We start from the raw sequence: 16,760 nt of genomic DNA, 5'->3' as shown, positions 1-16,760 counted from the left end.
TATGTGATGAACATTTTTTTAAAAGAGAAAATCGTCTTAGTGACAAAAAATGTCTTATAATATACGATTTTAATCAATTTTTTTTGGATTTGCCAAAATACCAACAAAATCGCAATGCGAAATAAAAATCGCAATGCGATAGTACAAATTCGCATTGCGATTTTCCATAATCGCAACGCGAATATGAAAATCGCAACGCGAACATATAAATCGCAACGCGATTCTGACTATCGCAACGAGTATCCGTAAAATCGCAACGCGTATCCGTAAATCGCAACGACAATACGTAAAATCGCAACGCTTATCCGTAAATCGCAACGATGTCGAAACGATTTTTTTCTTAAAAGGTGAAAAACAGTGAGATTTTAAAAACCACATTAATTCTTAATTATCTCTTTTTAATTTAAAAACAAATGTGCTTTAAAAGACCTCTCATTTCGAAAAATTTTTAGATTTCCTTTACGATCGAAAAAATACAATTCAAAGAGTCGCCACCAATCTTTGATTAGGGTGTGATTGGGCACCCAAAAATGATGTCATTTTAAATAAAAATTAATTTTAATTAAAACAACAAATTGAGGTCTGCGTTGCCAAAATCCGAGTTCGGGAGTCGGTTACGTGTAGGGAAGGATTAGCACCCCCACAACGCCCTAAATTGGTACCTTGTCGATTAATTAACGTCTTTGCAATGAACTTTATAAATTCGAGTTTATTTTGATTCTTGATCCCATAAAGTAAAAATGTAAATTCAAAACATTCAAAAACACTCAAACAAATTAAATTAAAATTACCAAGTCATTTTAGAAAGATAAAGAATGTTCGATTATTTACAAATATCGAGACCAGATCTTAAAGATATAACAACATTTTCTCGATATATTTAAATAAACGAACATTTCTTTTTCTCTCGTTCCCAAATTTTAGGTGACGAATCAATTTTTTTTTGTTTCACTTTCGGGATACACTTTTAATTTAAAATCATTAAAAGCGGACCTCAAATCAGTTATGACTGCCCACTTCAATAATTTTAAATTAAAAGGATATTACCCTTAGTTAAATTATGTAATAATGTCCAGTTATGCACATGAGGATATCATGCATATTATGCAAAATAATGTCATGTAAAAACCAATTAAATAGTATCCTATTTTCAAACGAACACCTAAGTCTAAAATAAAGTATGGTGATATGGTATATACATGAATACAACGACATTGGCGTACATTGGAATAAAACAAATATATACAATAAAAACTATTAGTAACTCGATTTCAATATTCAAAATTACCATAAAGGACCAGAATAAAATAAAATTAAACTAAGCATGCAAAATAGAATTTAACTATTAAATAAAAAAAACATGCTAAGTTACTAAATGGTCAAACAACCAAAATTACAAATTACATTTTAAAAATAAAATATAAAAACATTTCAGGACTAAAATGAAAAGTGCTCATAAATATGAAGACCAAATTAAGAATGTGCAACAGATTTGTTCAAGGACCAAAATGAAAGTTCCGTAAATTACACAACCAATGTAAAAACTGTGCGAAAATGACCCTAATATGTAACTGGACTAGAATGTAAAACGCTTAAAATTAAGAGACCATATTAAAATAACAACAAAGCTCGAAATGCCTGATTTTGGGGACCGAAATGGAATGCGCGCATAATACTGGGTCAGAAATAGAAACTAGGAAAGTATCGACTGAAACGACGGCGTTTTAGCTAATACTTTAATAAAATCTAACCTAAAAAACAAAACCCTAATATCTAAACCCAACAGATCCCTCACCGTTCTCTCTCACTCTCAACCGCCCCCTTCTTCCTCACTCACGATCGCCTTCACAGCCTAAGGAAGCTCCAACGCCACCAAGCCTCTCACCCTCTCCTACGCTCGACTCCGATGAGAACACCACCTAAACCCGACGAGGGTTTGGCCGCACACAACTCTAGCCGAGAGCCAAAATCCTTATACTTACCTTCGATCCATGAACGCCACCGAGCCTCTCATCCCCTCCTACGAACCCACGACCACACAAAGTCGTCGCAAGCTCCGATGAAGATTAAATCTACCCTAGTTAATCTCGACAGGCAAACCTCAAGCAAACCTAAACTCTCAACCCTGAGACCCTTACACTCTGATCTCTACTGTTCGACCCTAAGGTACTGCCTCGCTTCCTTTCCTTTCTTTACTTTCTTTATTTTGGTATTGTTAAACTAAATCTCACACTTTTTATTGACTACTGAACCCAAACAGAGAACAAATGAAGCCGACGAGACTCCTTCTTTTTCTTAGGCTCGAGCAGTATAGGTAAGTCCCAATCCCTTTCAACATTTTAATCTTAAAAACAATCACACATGCATAAAACAAAAGGACGAACTGGAAAATTAAGAAAATTGGAGAAGAACCCCTAGGAGAAATGTACCTTTATTGCTTTATCTATTTTTGAATTGTATGATTACACTGTGATTTCCTTTCGTATTCCCTCAATATGCAAAATCGCTGATAGTTGATCCAATTTTCTGCTTCCCCCCCGTTTCTGGTCGTTTTTTTCCTTTTTTTGTGTTGTTTTGTGTTTCTTAGTCTTCCTTTGTTTCTTTTCTGTTTTTTCCCCCGTAATGCCTGCTATATTTTTTTTATCTGTAATCCTTTGTCCTGTTCCCTCTAAACTGACTATTTACAGTTTTTTAATCCCCACTATCTAATTATTTCAACTGCTAAAAACCAACCTCAATCTCTTTCTTTTTCTGCATCAAACTGTTGTCAATTGGTCTTGAGTTGGATCTTCATCTGGTTTGGGCTTCCAATTGCTCTGCTTCGGGTCTACTCTGTCCTAGCCCCGGACAAAATCGAGCATCTACAAACGAGAATACGTAAATCGCAACGCGTATCTGTAAATCGCAACGAGAATACGTAAATCGCAATGCGTATCCGTAAATCTCAACGACAATACGTAAAATCGCAACGCGATTCCGTAAATCGCAACGCGATTTTTAAAGCGCCATTATAATCGCTACGCATATTTTATTTTCAAATTCCAAACACGAATATTAATTAGAGAAAATCATAACATTGAACCGTCCACAGTATATCCCGTAATCGCAACTCATAACCTAAAACCTAAAAAAATCACAACTCAGTCCCATCTCCATCTCTCACTCTCTACGGCGAAATCCGTCCCATCTCCGTCGAAATCCCTCACAACCATTCACGGTCAGAAATCCCTCACAATCATTCAGAAATGGAAAATCAACCTCCGAGTGTTAGTTTTTTTAATTATTTTTATTTTGAAAATTTTACATTATTTTAGGTTTTTCATATTGAAATTGATGATAAGTTTACTGGTAATTTCAATAATAGACTAATCATTTCACTTAGATTTCTTATTAAATTCATTCGATTGCTGCCAATACTGCTAAACTGTTTAGTCTTTAACCCTGTGAAGTTAGTATTTGTCTTTGTTTTGTCTTTTGGTTGAAGTAATGCAATCCATTAAAGTTTCAATTTGCAGAAGAAGAATAGTTTCTAAACTTAAAATCACAACATGAAAATGAAAATCGCAACACGAAAATGACAATCGCAACGAGATAATTGCAACGCGAAACCAAAATCGCATTGCGATTTTCATTTCGCGTTGCGATTTTCATTTCGCCTTGCGATTCTCTCATTGCGATAGTCATTTCCGCGTTGCGATTTTCATTCTCTCGTTGCGATTTTCATTTCAATCAAAAGAGAAAACAGTGTTGCAAATTTTAGTTTCAAGAATAAACTACTACTCTTTATGTTTATTGTTTTTGGTATATCTTCACAGTGTAGTTTTTGGTATATCTAACTTGGTATGTTTATTGTTTTTGTAGAAATTTTTTTCGGCTTCATTGACATTAAGGAATAAAGTTAGCCTAGCCATTACAATTGCTTCGAAGCTTTCACCCGATACTGACCCAACTTCACTACTTCTAGGTTTAACAACATACAATGTAACATCATCACTTGAAACACTAATCTAAGCAATGAATCGTTCAACATCTTCATTGTCGGTTAACAAATAAACTTTACCATTTATCTGATAAGATAGCCTAAATCCACTTAGGGGCTCTAAATTCAATTTATTTGTAACACGTAACATTAGAGTTTCATAAGTTAACTTTTTTAATGACAGTTTTAGTTGAAGATTCATGTGTAAAGGCATATATTGTAAAACACCATGAACATTCTCCCATGACCCTCCAAAACACAAATCTATCCAAACATGATCAACATTAGATGATTTCATTATTGTAAATTAATTTACTAAACAAACGAGCTGCGAAACTAAAACCTATTGCCGGATGGGGAAGGATGTCGTTGGATATAGGAACGGATGTCGCCGGAGAGAGTGATAGATGGAGATGGAATGAGTTGCGATTTAGGGATTTAGGTTATGAGTTGCTGCTGCTGCGTAGTTATATACCCAAAACATTTGTGTTGCGAAATTAAAACCTGTTGCGAATTCAGAAATCGAGTTGCGAATTTGAAATTCAGTATTGCGATAGTCAGAATCTCGTTGCGATTTACAGATTCGCATTGCGATTTACAGATTCGCATTGCGATTTACGTTTTCGCATTACGATTTACGGATACGCATTGCGATTTACGTATTCTCGTTGCGATTTACATATACGCGTTGCGATTTACGTATTCACGTTGCGATTTACGGATACGCGTTGCGATTTTACGGATACTCGTTCCGATAGTCAGAATCGCGTTGCGATTTATATGTTCGCGTTGCGATTATGGAAAATCGCAATGCGAATTTGTACTATCGCATTGCGATTCTGGGAACTGATTTGCGATTCTGGAGATCGCGTTGCGATTTTTATTTCGTATTGCGATTTTGTTGGTCATTTTGGCAAATCCAAAAAAAATTGGTTAAAATAGTATATTATAAGACATTTTTTATCACTGAGGCGATTTTCTCTTTTTAAAATCCTGTTAAAATATGTATAATATTTAGATAACTTATCAAACTACATAAAGATTTCTTATCATATTAGGTATAATTAAGGTAATCAAATAATAAAAATCTATAATATATTTTGTTTCACTAAAAACACGTTTTGCAATTGTTTTTAGGAAAACATATTAAACAACGAAAAATGATATATACAACATCACCCAAACATCAAAAAATGATTTCTAAAACTTGTTTTTTAGAAAACGTAATTAATTTTCAAAAAGTTGTTATCAGTTTATCAAACATACTCTAAGGGTGCGTTTGGTTCACGGAATGTAAGATTACCAGTGGGAATAAAAGATTACCAAGGAATAGGATTACTGGGAATGTTGTATTTTGTGTTTGGTTGGTTTAGCAGGAATGTAAGATTACCGTGTTTGGTTAAAGGAATAAAAGATTATTGGAATGTATATTTGACCAAATTGTCCTTATTATTATATATTTTTATAATATTACAAATTGTAAAATATTTATATATTTTTTTAAAAAATTAAATTCATAATATTTATATAATATTTTTACAAAATTAAAAATATAAAAAAGGTTTAATGAAAATGTAAAATTTTTTTAACCCCTAAACTTCATATAAAATTTTAATTATAGATTTTTTTTTGTAAATCTAAAATAATTTAAGGATAAATTTGTAATTTAACATTCGTAGAATTTTTATTATTCAATGACAGAAGAAGGATATTTTTGAAAAAAAATAAAAATTTAAGGGCATTTTAGTCCAAAATGCCGGTAATGTTACAATACCTAAGGGAAGGGAGGTAATGACATTCCCGGTAATATACCCCAAAAAATCTACTATTGGTAATAAAACATTACCGGGAATGAGATTCCCGGCCAACCAAACATGGGAATGTTGGATTCCCATCCCATGGGAATCCCACATTCCTTGAACCAAACACCCCCTAAAAGTTCAAAACTGAATAATTTGGTTATATTTTGGGCTGAACTCAAACTTAAAAGTGAATGTTCAAACAAACTCAAATAAAATATCAAGTTCCATATTTAAAATCGAACTCGAACTTAAATACATACCTAAACGACCCAATTCTATAAATTAAACAAACTGATGTCAACCTTACATGACATTATGATTAATTTTGATTTCTTATTGTTAACCTTTCATGTTGTTTTGAGTAACTATGGTTAAATAGTAAGATTTAAATTAAGTTGTATCATACATTCTTAAACTATAACTCTTATTTTAAATTAAATTTTAAACTTTAAAACATTTCAATTTGATCCTTAAACTATAATTTTCATTCTAAATTAATTTATAAACTTTTAAAATTTTCAAATTCATCCCTAAACTTTTAAATGACTATGGGGATGTTATTGGATTGTTTAAAAGTTTAGGAATTAATTTAGAATGATGTTTACAATTCAAGGATGAATTTGAAATATTCAAAAGTTTAAAACTAATTTAAAACGAGAGAAATAATTTGGAGATAATCTAGAATTTTCAAAAGTTTAAGAATCAATTTAAAATGAGATTCACAAATTAAAAACGTATAATATAATTAACTCATTTAAGTATTATTAAAAATGCACATAAACAATTAAATAAGATATAAATAAATAGTTATCATAAATTTACTCTTTTATAATTTAATAATTAAAAATATTTTACTAAAACTATTTATTATTGGTATTAGATAATTGAAAATTTATAGAACAATACGAGTGGTAAATTAACCTACTTAGCAAAACCCAGAATAAAAGTCCGCGAACCCCAGCTAAAACCCTCATAAGAGCTGGAGTTGCTTGTTTTTCCTCATCTGTCCCATTAACAACATTAGTGGTTGCAGATCACTGCCACTCCCTTTTCTCTTCCCCAAGAAGCCGCCATGGCCATGGATAGCGGCGCCAGCGAGCAGTCGCACAGGGCTCACCGTTCTCGCCAATCGGGCGCCTCTGCAAAAAAGAAAGCTAAAGACAAAAACAAGAATCAAAACTCGGATCAGAAGCAGCAAAACCCTAAGGTTCCTCTCTCTCTCTCTCTATGAGTTTGCACTTTTGATTGAGCTAATAATTTAAGACTTTTTTTTCCTTTTTGAAATTGATTTTTATATTAGGCGTTTGCCTTTCGTTCCAATGCAAAAGCGAAGCGATTGCAATCACGTGCTGTTGAGAAAGAACAGCGTAGGCTTCATCTTCCTGTTATGGATCGTTCCTATAGCGAACTGCCTCCATTTGTGGTCGTGGTGCAGGGCCCCCCTCAGGTAATGTCTTACTGCCAGGATTGCTCTTTATTATTGTCATGATTTTCTGGAATCAAAGGAAAAGTAATTGATGATATTTTGTTTGGAACATCGGAGTTTTTGAATTTAGTTCTCCTTTTAGGATATATAAATTGGTATGTCCTTATAAGAACTAGGCTGTTCAAGAGCTGCCTATTACATAGAGTGTAAATGAAAATTATAAGGGCATTTAAAGTGTTTTGCTAACATCCTGGACCAATGAAACATCTATGTCATTGAAAACTGTTGATGAAGAAGAAATAGAGCTGTTTAACCTAATTTTGGTGTGAAAACTAAAACTTGAGGATGTCCTAATTTCCTCTTTTTATCTTTCACTTTGACGGGATTTTACTGTACAGAGGAGTTTATTTCATTGTTTTGTAAGGAGCTTTGATATAAGTATGGCATTTCTCACTTTTGAATACGTTTTATACAGTGAAGAAACTTTGGAAAGAGAGAGTTGGGTGGTGGTGAGGAAGAATTTTCTATTAATATTGATGGAATTTGTAAGAAATAGCATCATAGATTAGATTTAAAATGCTGAATTTGAAATTATTGGTCTTTAAGGTTATCAAGTAGAGAACCCTGAATATAGACCTGCAGCCTAGAAAATATTGGAAATTCTTTGTTCCCAATGCTATTCCATGCCTACTTTCAGATGTTTGCAAACTCAGTGATTTTCTGTGCGGTTGTGTGCAATCAACTCTAGGTGGTATCACCTCGAAGTCTTTTTCTATGATTATATGGTTAATAATTGTTGAAAGTTTTACTTTATTGCAGGTTGGGAAGTCTCTTTTAATTAAGACTCTTGTAAAGCATTACACAAAGCATAATTTACCTGAGGTTCGAGGACCAATAACAATAGTATCAGGTTGGTGTTTCCCTAAATTGTAGTAGTTTTATATATTTATATACATTTACTTTTCATCTGGATTAGAAAAAGTAGTTAAGTTGCTTGTTGTTTGATATCGAATTTGTTGAATTTGTTAGGCAAGCAGCGGCGTCTGCAGTTTGTTGAGTGTCCAAATGATATCAATGGCATGATTGATGCTGCAAAGTTTGCTGATCTAGCATTGCTTCTTATTGACGGAAGTTTTGGCTTTGAAATGGTGAGTTATTGAATATATTTGATATGCTTTCCATTGCTTGAACTTTTAGAAGATGACAATCCACTGCTAGAATATCTTGATGAGTTATCTATGAGTTTTTCTAATATTTTTAACTACTTTTTTGGTATCTTGTAGGAAACATTTGAATTCCTTAACATATTGCAAGTTCATGGTTTTCCGAAGGTGATGGGGGTTCTTACTCACCTTGATAAGTTTAAGGACGTAAAGAAACTGAAAAAAACGAAACAGCGTCTCAAACATCGTTTCTGGACAGAAATATATGATGGAGCTAAATTATTTTATTTATCTGGTCTCATTCATGGGAAGTAAGTGTCCTACCTAAGATTCTATTTTGACTACACTCACTGGTGAAATTCAATGGCAGCTTTAATAAGTTTAATTGTGATTTATTTTTGCTTCTCCGACTTATCTAACAGGTATCCAAAGCGAGAAATTCACAATCTTGCCAGATTTATATCTGTTATGAAGTTCCCTCCTTTATCATGGAGGACCTCTCATCCGTATATCTTGGTTGATCGCTTTGAAGATGTTACTCATCCCGAGAGGGTGCAAATAAATAATAAATGCGATAGAAATGTTACACTTTATGGTTATTTGCGAGGCTGTAATTTGAAAAAGGGAACTAAGGTATGCCCTATGAATCTTTTCTAACAGTCATCACTATGCTGCTTCTTAAATTGTTGGGTATTTTTAAAGATTAAAAGCTTTTACCTGTGAAGATGGCATCTTCTATTGCCATTATGTCCTAAATCTTGAGATTGCACATTCCCCAGCCTTTACCATTTTTATTAGAATAACCATATGGTTTCTTAGCATGTAATTTGTGTATGGATATCCGGTAAATATATAACATGTTGCTAGAATAGCTTTGGATCCTCACTAACTTGGTTGAAGTGGCCTCATATCAGTATCAAGTTTCCCATGAGCGAAAGCATCATCACCATAGTTGATGAACTTGATGTTTAAAAAAAAATGCATCATGCTATACTCCCAAGATTGGTTCACTAGGGATATCCCTATCTTGATAATGACCAGTCAAACATTTATTTTCTTTTGGATAATTTGTTATTAACCCATTTCTTTAGTCAACAATACGAGTTTGAGCTTCCAATGTGCTCATGTTGAGTAGTGTTCACTGATTTGTTGTTGTTTTCTTTATTTCTTTGTTCTATTTTTTTGGGTTACATGTCATGTAAACTGATTGGTGTGAAAATCAATATTTTTTAAATTATGTCCACAACAACTGGTATGTTGATTTATGAATTTTATGTGCTTTTTGGGGTGAAATCTAATTCAGGTGAATAATTATCCTAATACTTAGTTCTGATATTTGTTAATCTTCAAATAGTGCAAAAGTTTCAAGTACTTCAAAAATTTGCTGAAAACCCCCCATGCACACACACCATGGTGAAACTCTCAGGATGAGTTTGATCCTGGTTAAATCTTTTAAAGTCAACATTTTGCATGGATGGCAATCTAGCTGTTTTACTTGTTTTCATTTATTTGCTCCATTTAGTAGTAGTGTCCACTATCTATATTCTCATTAATAAATTTGATGTTTTTGTTTTATTTTTATTTTTAAAATGATTTATTGTTATATCCAATCCAAGAAATGACTTAAGCTTCGCATAAAATTTGTGATCAGATGCATATTGCTGGTGTTGGCGACTTTAGCTTAGCTGGTGTTACAGGCCTATCTGATCCTTGCCCTCTACCATCAGCTGCAAAAAAGAAGGGACTGCGTGACAAAGAGAAACTTTTTTATGCCCCCATGTCTGGACTTGGGGATCTCTTGTATGACAAAGACGCGGTCTACATAAACATTAATGACCACTTTGTTCAGTATTCTAAAGTGGATGAAATGGGGGGAACAACACATAAAGGTTTATAATCTCTTTCATGTTAAATTTTCTCCCTGTTGTTGAAGGCATCTTATAGTATCTCACTGATTTCTTTCTGTTGTCAGGAAATAAATGGGATGTTGGTGAGGCCTTGGTGAAATCACTTCAGAATATAAAGAACCCAATTGATGAGAAGTTGGAAAAGAGTACAATTTCCCTTTTTAGTCAGAATCTTAATAACTTGTTGGAAGCTGAAGGTCACAAAACGGATTCTGATGAAGCTGCAAAGCTAATTCGTGACATAGAGCCTTTCGAACGATACCAGTCTGATGGAGAAGAAGATGATAGTGAGTTTGATGAAGAAAGTGCTGATAGTGATCTGGATGATTCAAAGTCTTCAGACCAAGATGAAGGTGTTGAAGAAGATGCAATGCAGAAAAGTGAAGGTAGGAATTTTGATGATGGAAATGCTGATGCATCAGAGCGATTGGGTCGAGTTAAGGAACAGGTTGAATTTCATAGTGGTAGAAAAAGGAGAAAAGCAATCTTTGGAGATGGCATTGATCATAGTAATCTCAAGGTATTTAATGATGATTCTTTTTGCTTGTTTTCAAAGAACTCAAGTTTTTTTTTCTTTTTCTTTTTACACCAGGTAGGTGGAAGAGTCATGAAATCACATCCTTTCCCCCCCTTGTTCTCTCCAATGTGTGTTATTAAGGTATTATTGGTGGGAAAACCTTATTTTCTTAAACTAACTTTACTGCAGGGTACAGATGAAGAGAATGAAGATGACAAATATGATGATCACGACGAAGAGGACGATGGCGGAAGCAATGAAGATGCCGAGTCATGTTCGGGTTCAGAGTTTTCAGATAGTTACAATGAGGATCTGAAGTCTGCGGGTACTGTTCATAGTTATGTATATTTTGATTCTACATGTATGCTCTCTCACTGGTAGACAGTATACTATAAGCCGTGTGCTGGTACAAATTATGTTATGTATAAAGCACTGTTATGTATTTTGACTACATATATAGCTGTCCAAGGGTAGGCCTATACACCCAAGGCCAGGCTCATTATCTCAGCCTGCTTGGGCCAGTCATGGGCTTAAATTTATGCCTGAGCCATGCTGGGCCTGAAATTGTTTTACTGGTAAATAAGAACTTGTTTATTTTTTGATTCAAAAATATAAAAATACTAATAAAAAACTTGTTTTCCTGGCTCACACAGCTTTTCAAATGTCATATTTGATAGGACCCAGCCCATGACATCTCTAGATAGAGTCTCTTTCAGTTGTTTAATTTCTAACGCGGTTAATCATTATGTTTGATATTTTCTTCCATCTTCTTTTACTTCTAAATGCAATTTTCATATTGTCCTTCTAGAAGGTGGCATGGGAAACATATCAAAGTGGAGAGCATCATTGGTGGAAAGGGCATCTAAGAAACAGAATATAAATCTAATGCAACTTGTATATGGGAAATCTGCATCGACATCAAATGCTTCTGTTAACGAAGTGCAGGATGATTCTGAGAATGAAGAAAGTGACGAAGATGAATTTTTTAAGCCAAAAGGACAAAAGGAAAAGGTGTGTCCTGGATGTTATATGTTGCATAACTTATATACAATTTCAGAAGAGTTGCAATTTGAGTGTGCATTCCCATTGATCATCATATTTGTTCTCATTTTTTGTAAACTCCAATATTATTTTTTACTATTGTAGAATTTGAAAGAAGGATTAGATGGTGGGAACATCAACACTGAGGACTGTTCCAAATCCACTAATTTTTCAGAACTTAAGAACTGGAAAGAGGAAGAAGTATATGAGAGTGTTCGTGATCGTTTCACCACTGGTGATTGGTCTAAGGGTGCCCTCAGGAATCGAATGTCAGAAGCTAGAACTGAAGAAGAAGATGATAAGGATGGTGACTTTGAAGATCTAGAAACTGGTGAGAAATTCGGAAGTCATAAGGAAGATGATTCTAGTGATGGTGAAATCCTAAAGGAAGATGATCATGCAATTGAGGAGCGGAGGTTAAAAAAGCTAGCTCTCCGTGCAAAATTTGATTCTCAATATCCTTTTGTTAGCTAAACTACTTTGAGTGTTGCACTTTATATTCTTATTTTCTGCCTATTGGGATCATCTCTTCCTGTTAATGCTCTGGTAAAATGGCAGTGGGGTGAATGTGGTACATTCTCCTGTTGTTGCTGTCTGTATTTTCTCATCCATGCTCAAGATTGTTACTTCCACTTCATTTATCTGGACTGCATCTTTTTTATTCTTTCAATGAACAGTTTGCTTTTGATTTCTGTTTGTATGGGATGTATCGGCGAAAACTGTGTTGGCTTTGTATCCTTAACTTTTATTACTTATGATGGATCTGAAGCACCAGAAGAGGAAACTGATAAACAACATGGGGGAAATTTTCACCGCAATCAAGAAAATGACAGTGGTTATTATGACAAGGTAGACTACACATTTCTTTTAATCTGAAATATAGTCTAATATTAGGTTTAAGTCATAAATCTTTCTTGGTTCTTCCAGTTGAAAGAAGAGATTGAACTCCAGAAGCAAATTAATATAGCAGAACTCGAGGATCTTGATGAGACTACCCGATTAGAAATTGAGGGATTCCGCACAGGGATGTATCTAAGATTGGAGTTTCATGATGTTCCTTTTGAGATGGTAGAGTATTTTGATCCCAGCCATCCCATTTTGGTTGGAGGAATTGGTCTTGGTGAGGAAAATGTTGGATACATGCAGGTTAGAACATGCTTCATTTTATTAATATTGTGCTATTGCACTGCTGAACAGCAGGCTGCTTTCCTCTCCATATGAAAGAAAACTGTTGAGCTTTATTTGTTTGTGTCCCCTTTTTTATTTTCCATGTATCAGGTTCATTTTTTCGCTTGTTTATTCTGGGTTTATATTTGAACGGGAGTTCTAATATTTAAGTGGTTTTAACCCTTACTGGTTGTCTTGAGCTTGCGGTGGTCCTATTTTCTGTCATCTGGTACTAGAGTTTAGAAGTAAACAGTATTCAATAAGAAAACCCAGATTTGAAGTAAAAGAATGTTGTGAAACCATAGAACTTGGCAAGATTTAGCATTTATATTTAGTTGATAAATTAATAGTTATGAAAAACAAATTGGTAGCAATATCTACAATGCATTCTTATTAGCAGAGCATCTCTATTATAATTCTGATGTTTTTTTTATTCTATACTGTTGAACATTCTAAGAGTTTTTCTTTTTCTTCTAGACTAGATTGAAACGACACAGATGGCACAAGAAAGTGCTGAAGACTAGAGATCCAATAATTGTTTCAATTGGATGGAGACGGTACCAGACCACTCCTGTTTATGCCATTGAGGATCATAATGGAAGACATCGGATGCTCAAGTATACTCCAGAACATATGCACTGCCTTGCAATGTTTTGGGGCCCTCTTGCCCCGCCAAAGACTGGAGTGCTGGCTGTTCAGAGTTTATCTAACAATCAGGTCACATGTGAAATCTCGATACTATGCTTTTTTCTTCTCATAAATCGCATGTGAAATCATAGATAAAATATTTGGCTATTGCATAACCAATATATTTTTACTCTTATGCAATCCTCCAGTACTGTCTTCTTTAGATAGTTTCGTTGTCATTGAATTGCGTGGGAATTGTACGCGTTTAGTCTTCCTAACAAACAACCTTTCTGATATTAAAACTGTATGAATCTCTAATCAGTATCATATGGAAATCAAATCATTAATCTAAGGGATGGCAATGGATGGTAAACAATCGGACTGTCTTATCTTTTTCTTTTTGATTTGGTTTTTAAATTTACCTTAAAAACCCAAACCCTTGTTGCTTTATTCTGTTTTCCTTAGTGTTGTTGCTCAAGTACTATAGCTACTCATCAAGCAGCTTTTCTTTGGCATGCCAGGCAGGATTTCGCATCATTGCAACGGCGTACATACTTGAGTTCAACCATGCAGCCCGGATAGTGAAAAAAATCAAGCTAGTTGGGCACCCCTGTAAATATTCAAGAAAACAGCTCTCATTAAAGATATGTTCACTTCAGATCTTGAAGTAGCTCGGTTTGAAGGTGCAGCAATTCGAACAGTCAGTGGGATACGTGGGCAGGTGAAAAAGGTAATGTGTGTTCATGGACATTGAGAATCTTGTGGTTCATACAACTCTGTCATCAGACAAGTAAACCAGCATGAACTAGTCATCTGTAATTGTGATTACCCTAAAGATAATCGGTAAAATGTGGAGAATATGCATCCTTAAGAATCCCACTCAGGATCTTGCTTTGGCATGATCATAATTAAATCAATTTCTGTTGTCTTAACACAATTCAAATAAATCCATCTCCTGCGTAAGGAAATACCTGTGAAAAACTGATGACACTTTATATTCTCAGGCAGCAAAGGAAGAGATTGGTAATCGACCCAAAAGAAGGGAGGGCAACCTAGGGAAGGAATTGCAAGGTGCACCTTTGAGGATCGGATTTTGATGAGTGACATCGTGTTTTTGCGAGCATGGACTCAAGTTGAAGTTCCTCAGTTTTATAACCCTTTAACTACCTCGTTGCAACCTCGTGAAAAGACCTGGCAAGGAATGAAAACTGTTGCAGAATTGAGGAGAGAACACAATCTTGCTGTCCCTGTTAACAAGGATTCCCTCTACAAGGTTTTCTTGTTTATTTGGATTTATTACTATTTCGTTATGTTTACTGTTTTTATAGTGCGTATTTGTATATGTGTTTTTACAGCCAATTGAGAGAAAGCCAAGGAAGTTCAATCCCCTGGTGATCCCCAAGGCATTACAGGCAGATCTTCCGTTTGAATCAAAGCCCAAGAACATACCTCATCGGAAACGGCCACTTCTTGAAGATAGAAGAGCTGTTGTGATGGAGCCTCACGAACGAAAAGTCCACGCTCTTGTTCAACACCTTCAATTGATTAGGAATGACAAGGTTTGTGGTTATAGAGACTGCAGGCCCCATTTTTATAATTTGTTTTTCCAACCTTTGAATTTCAAATAAGCCATTTGTTGATGTAAATCGGTTTAAATCTGCAGATGAAGAAGCGGAAGCTGAAGGAGGAGCAAAAACGAAAAGAAGTCGAAGCTCAAAGAGCAAAGGAGGAGCAGGTTTTAAGAAAGCGCCGGAGAGAAGAACGGCAAGAGAGATACCGGGAGCAGGACAAACTAAAGAAAAAGATGCGCAGGCATGTCGAAGGCTGACGATATACATTTTTGCATGTATATTGGATATAACATTTGGTGAAGGAGGTCGATTTTATCTGCTCCATCGGTCTAAATTTGATCTTTAATTCAGGTGTGTTGTATGTCTTTTGCTGTTATGCCTTGGGGGCAAGTTGGGCACAGCAGCGCATGTGAGACTTTGTTTGTAAGTTAGCATTGCGCAACAAATTTTGTCAAAAACTTGGATATTTGTTTTCAATTTCAGCTTCAAAATGTTTTCTAATAGGATTTCGTGTTTACAAATCACACTATTTCAGCTACAATATGAAACGTCAAATGAAGTCCGACTTCATTCGACATTTCATTGTTCACGGACTTCACAACTGACAACTATAATGGGAATGAACAATGAAGAAGAAAACAGTATCATAGAATTGAAAGGTCATTGGAGAATAACGATTTCACAATATGAAATTGCCTACTAAATAATGCTGAAACAGTTTACAGACGTGCTTGCAAAGCAAAACTGATGATGGAAATCACTCATCAGGACCAACCATCATCGATCGTCATCCAACGACAACCAGTAAGTCTTAAATTTTATCATCAAATTTGTTTCACTCTCCTAAACATGAATTTGATGTTCAATTAACCGATAAACACTCCAAATTCTACAAATCAGGTGTTTTTAGTCTCGTGTGAAATCGTCATTCTCCAATGACTTTTGACAGTTAAATCATGTACCAAGGATTTTCTATTGTTTTCCTCTTTCCTTCTTATTATATTTCACCATAAATCTTTCAGAAGCCATGAAATCTCACTGTAAGGTCGATCTTTGTTTTTATCTTAGTTATCATTTTAATCGTTAGATCATAGTGTGCTTGAAATATGTCATTTTCCTTATCGAGGGAACCTTGTATTATTATGATCGAAGAAACAATACTCCGATTGTTAGAAATGAAAAAAACCAAAAGCTTTTTCTCTCTTTCTCTTCCCTTTTTTTTTCTAACTTTTCTTTTACAAGTGAGGACTTTTACTTGATTGGGGCAAAAGGTGCCAGGTTAGTTATGGTTTAATGGGTGTGGTATAATGTTAGTTCAAGTTGAAATGGGGAAGCATATTGATTTCAAGTTGAAAGGTATGATAATAGGTTAGGGTTTAGGGATCATATGAAGACAGTGATAGATTTTTGAACTTTCAAGTTAGGGTTGATGGTCGATTTAGTGGTGGGATGGTTCAAGTTGTGGGTGGTTAGTTTGCTTGTTGGTTCAGTGGCGAACTTGATAGGTATAAGTGATATCGATTTGCTGATGTTCCAGTGGATGCAATGGTGGTTGATGTT

The 16,760-nt window shown here is 34.7% G+C and overlaps 1 protein-coding gene across 1 annotated transcript; it reads left to right on the top strand.

Moving 5' to 3' along the window:
- The first annotated feature begins 6,772 nt into the window (after positions 1 to 6,772).
- Positions 6,773 to 15,697, top strand: LOC120213199 (ribosome biogenesis protein BMS1 homolog). The gene is given in 20 exon segments (XM_039211338.1): positions 6,773 to 6,988; positions 7,082 to 7,228; positions 8,027 to 8,117; positions 8,237 to 8,355; positions 8,491 to 8,681; positions 8,793 to 9,003; positions 10,022 to 10,259; positions 10,343 to 10,797; positions 10,984 to 11,119; positions 11,603 to 11,805; positions 11,941 to 12,290; positions 12,588 to 12,684; positions 12,763 to 12,981; positions 13,480 to 13,719; positions 14,151 to 14,244; positions 14,247 to 14,359; positions 14,634 to 14,661; positions 14,664 to 14,902; positions 14,985 to 15,188; positions 15,293 to 15,697. Coding segments are annotated over 20 exon segments (3,675 nt in total). The 5' UTR covers positions 6,773 to 6,853; the 3' UTR covers positions 15,458 to 15,697.
- Positions 15,698 to 16,760: the final 1,063 nt, after the last annotated feature.

The sequence above is a fragment of the Hibiscus syriacus genome, unplaced genomic scaffold (genome assembly GCF_006381635.1).
Source record: "Hibiscus syriacus cultivar Baekdansim isolate YM2019G1 unplaced genomic scaffold, ASM638163v2 tig00110020_pilon, whole genome shotgun sequence".
Lineage (NCBI taxonomy): Eukaryota > Viridiplantae > Streptophyta > Magnoliopsida > Malvales > Malvaceae > Hibiscus > Hibiscus syriacus.
The sequence above is the reverse complement of the archived record's forward strand: the minus strand, read 5'-3'. Positions and strand labels throughout refer to the sequence as shown.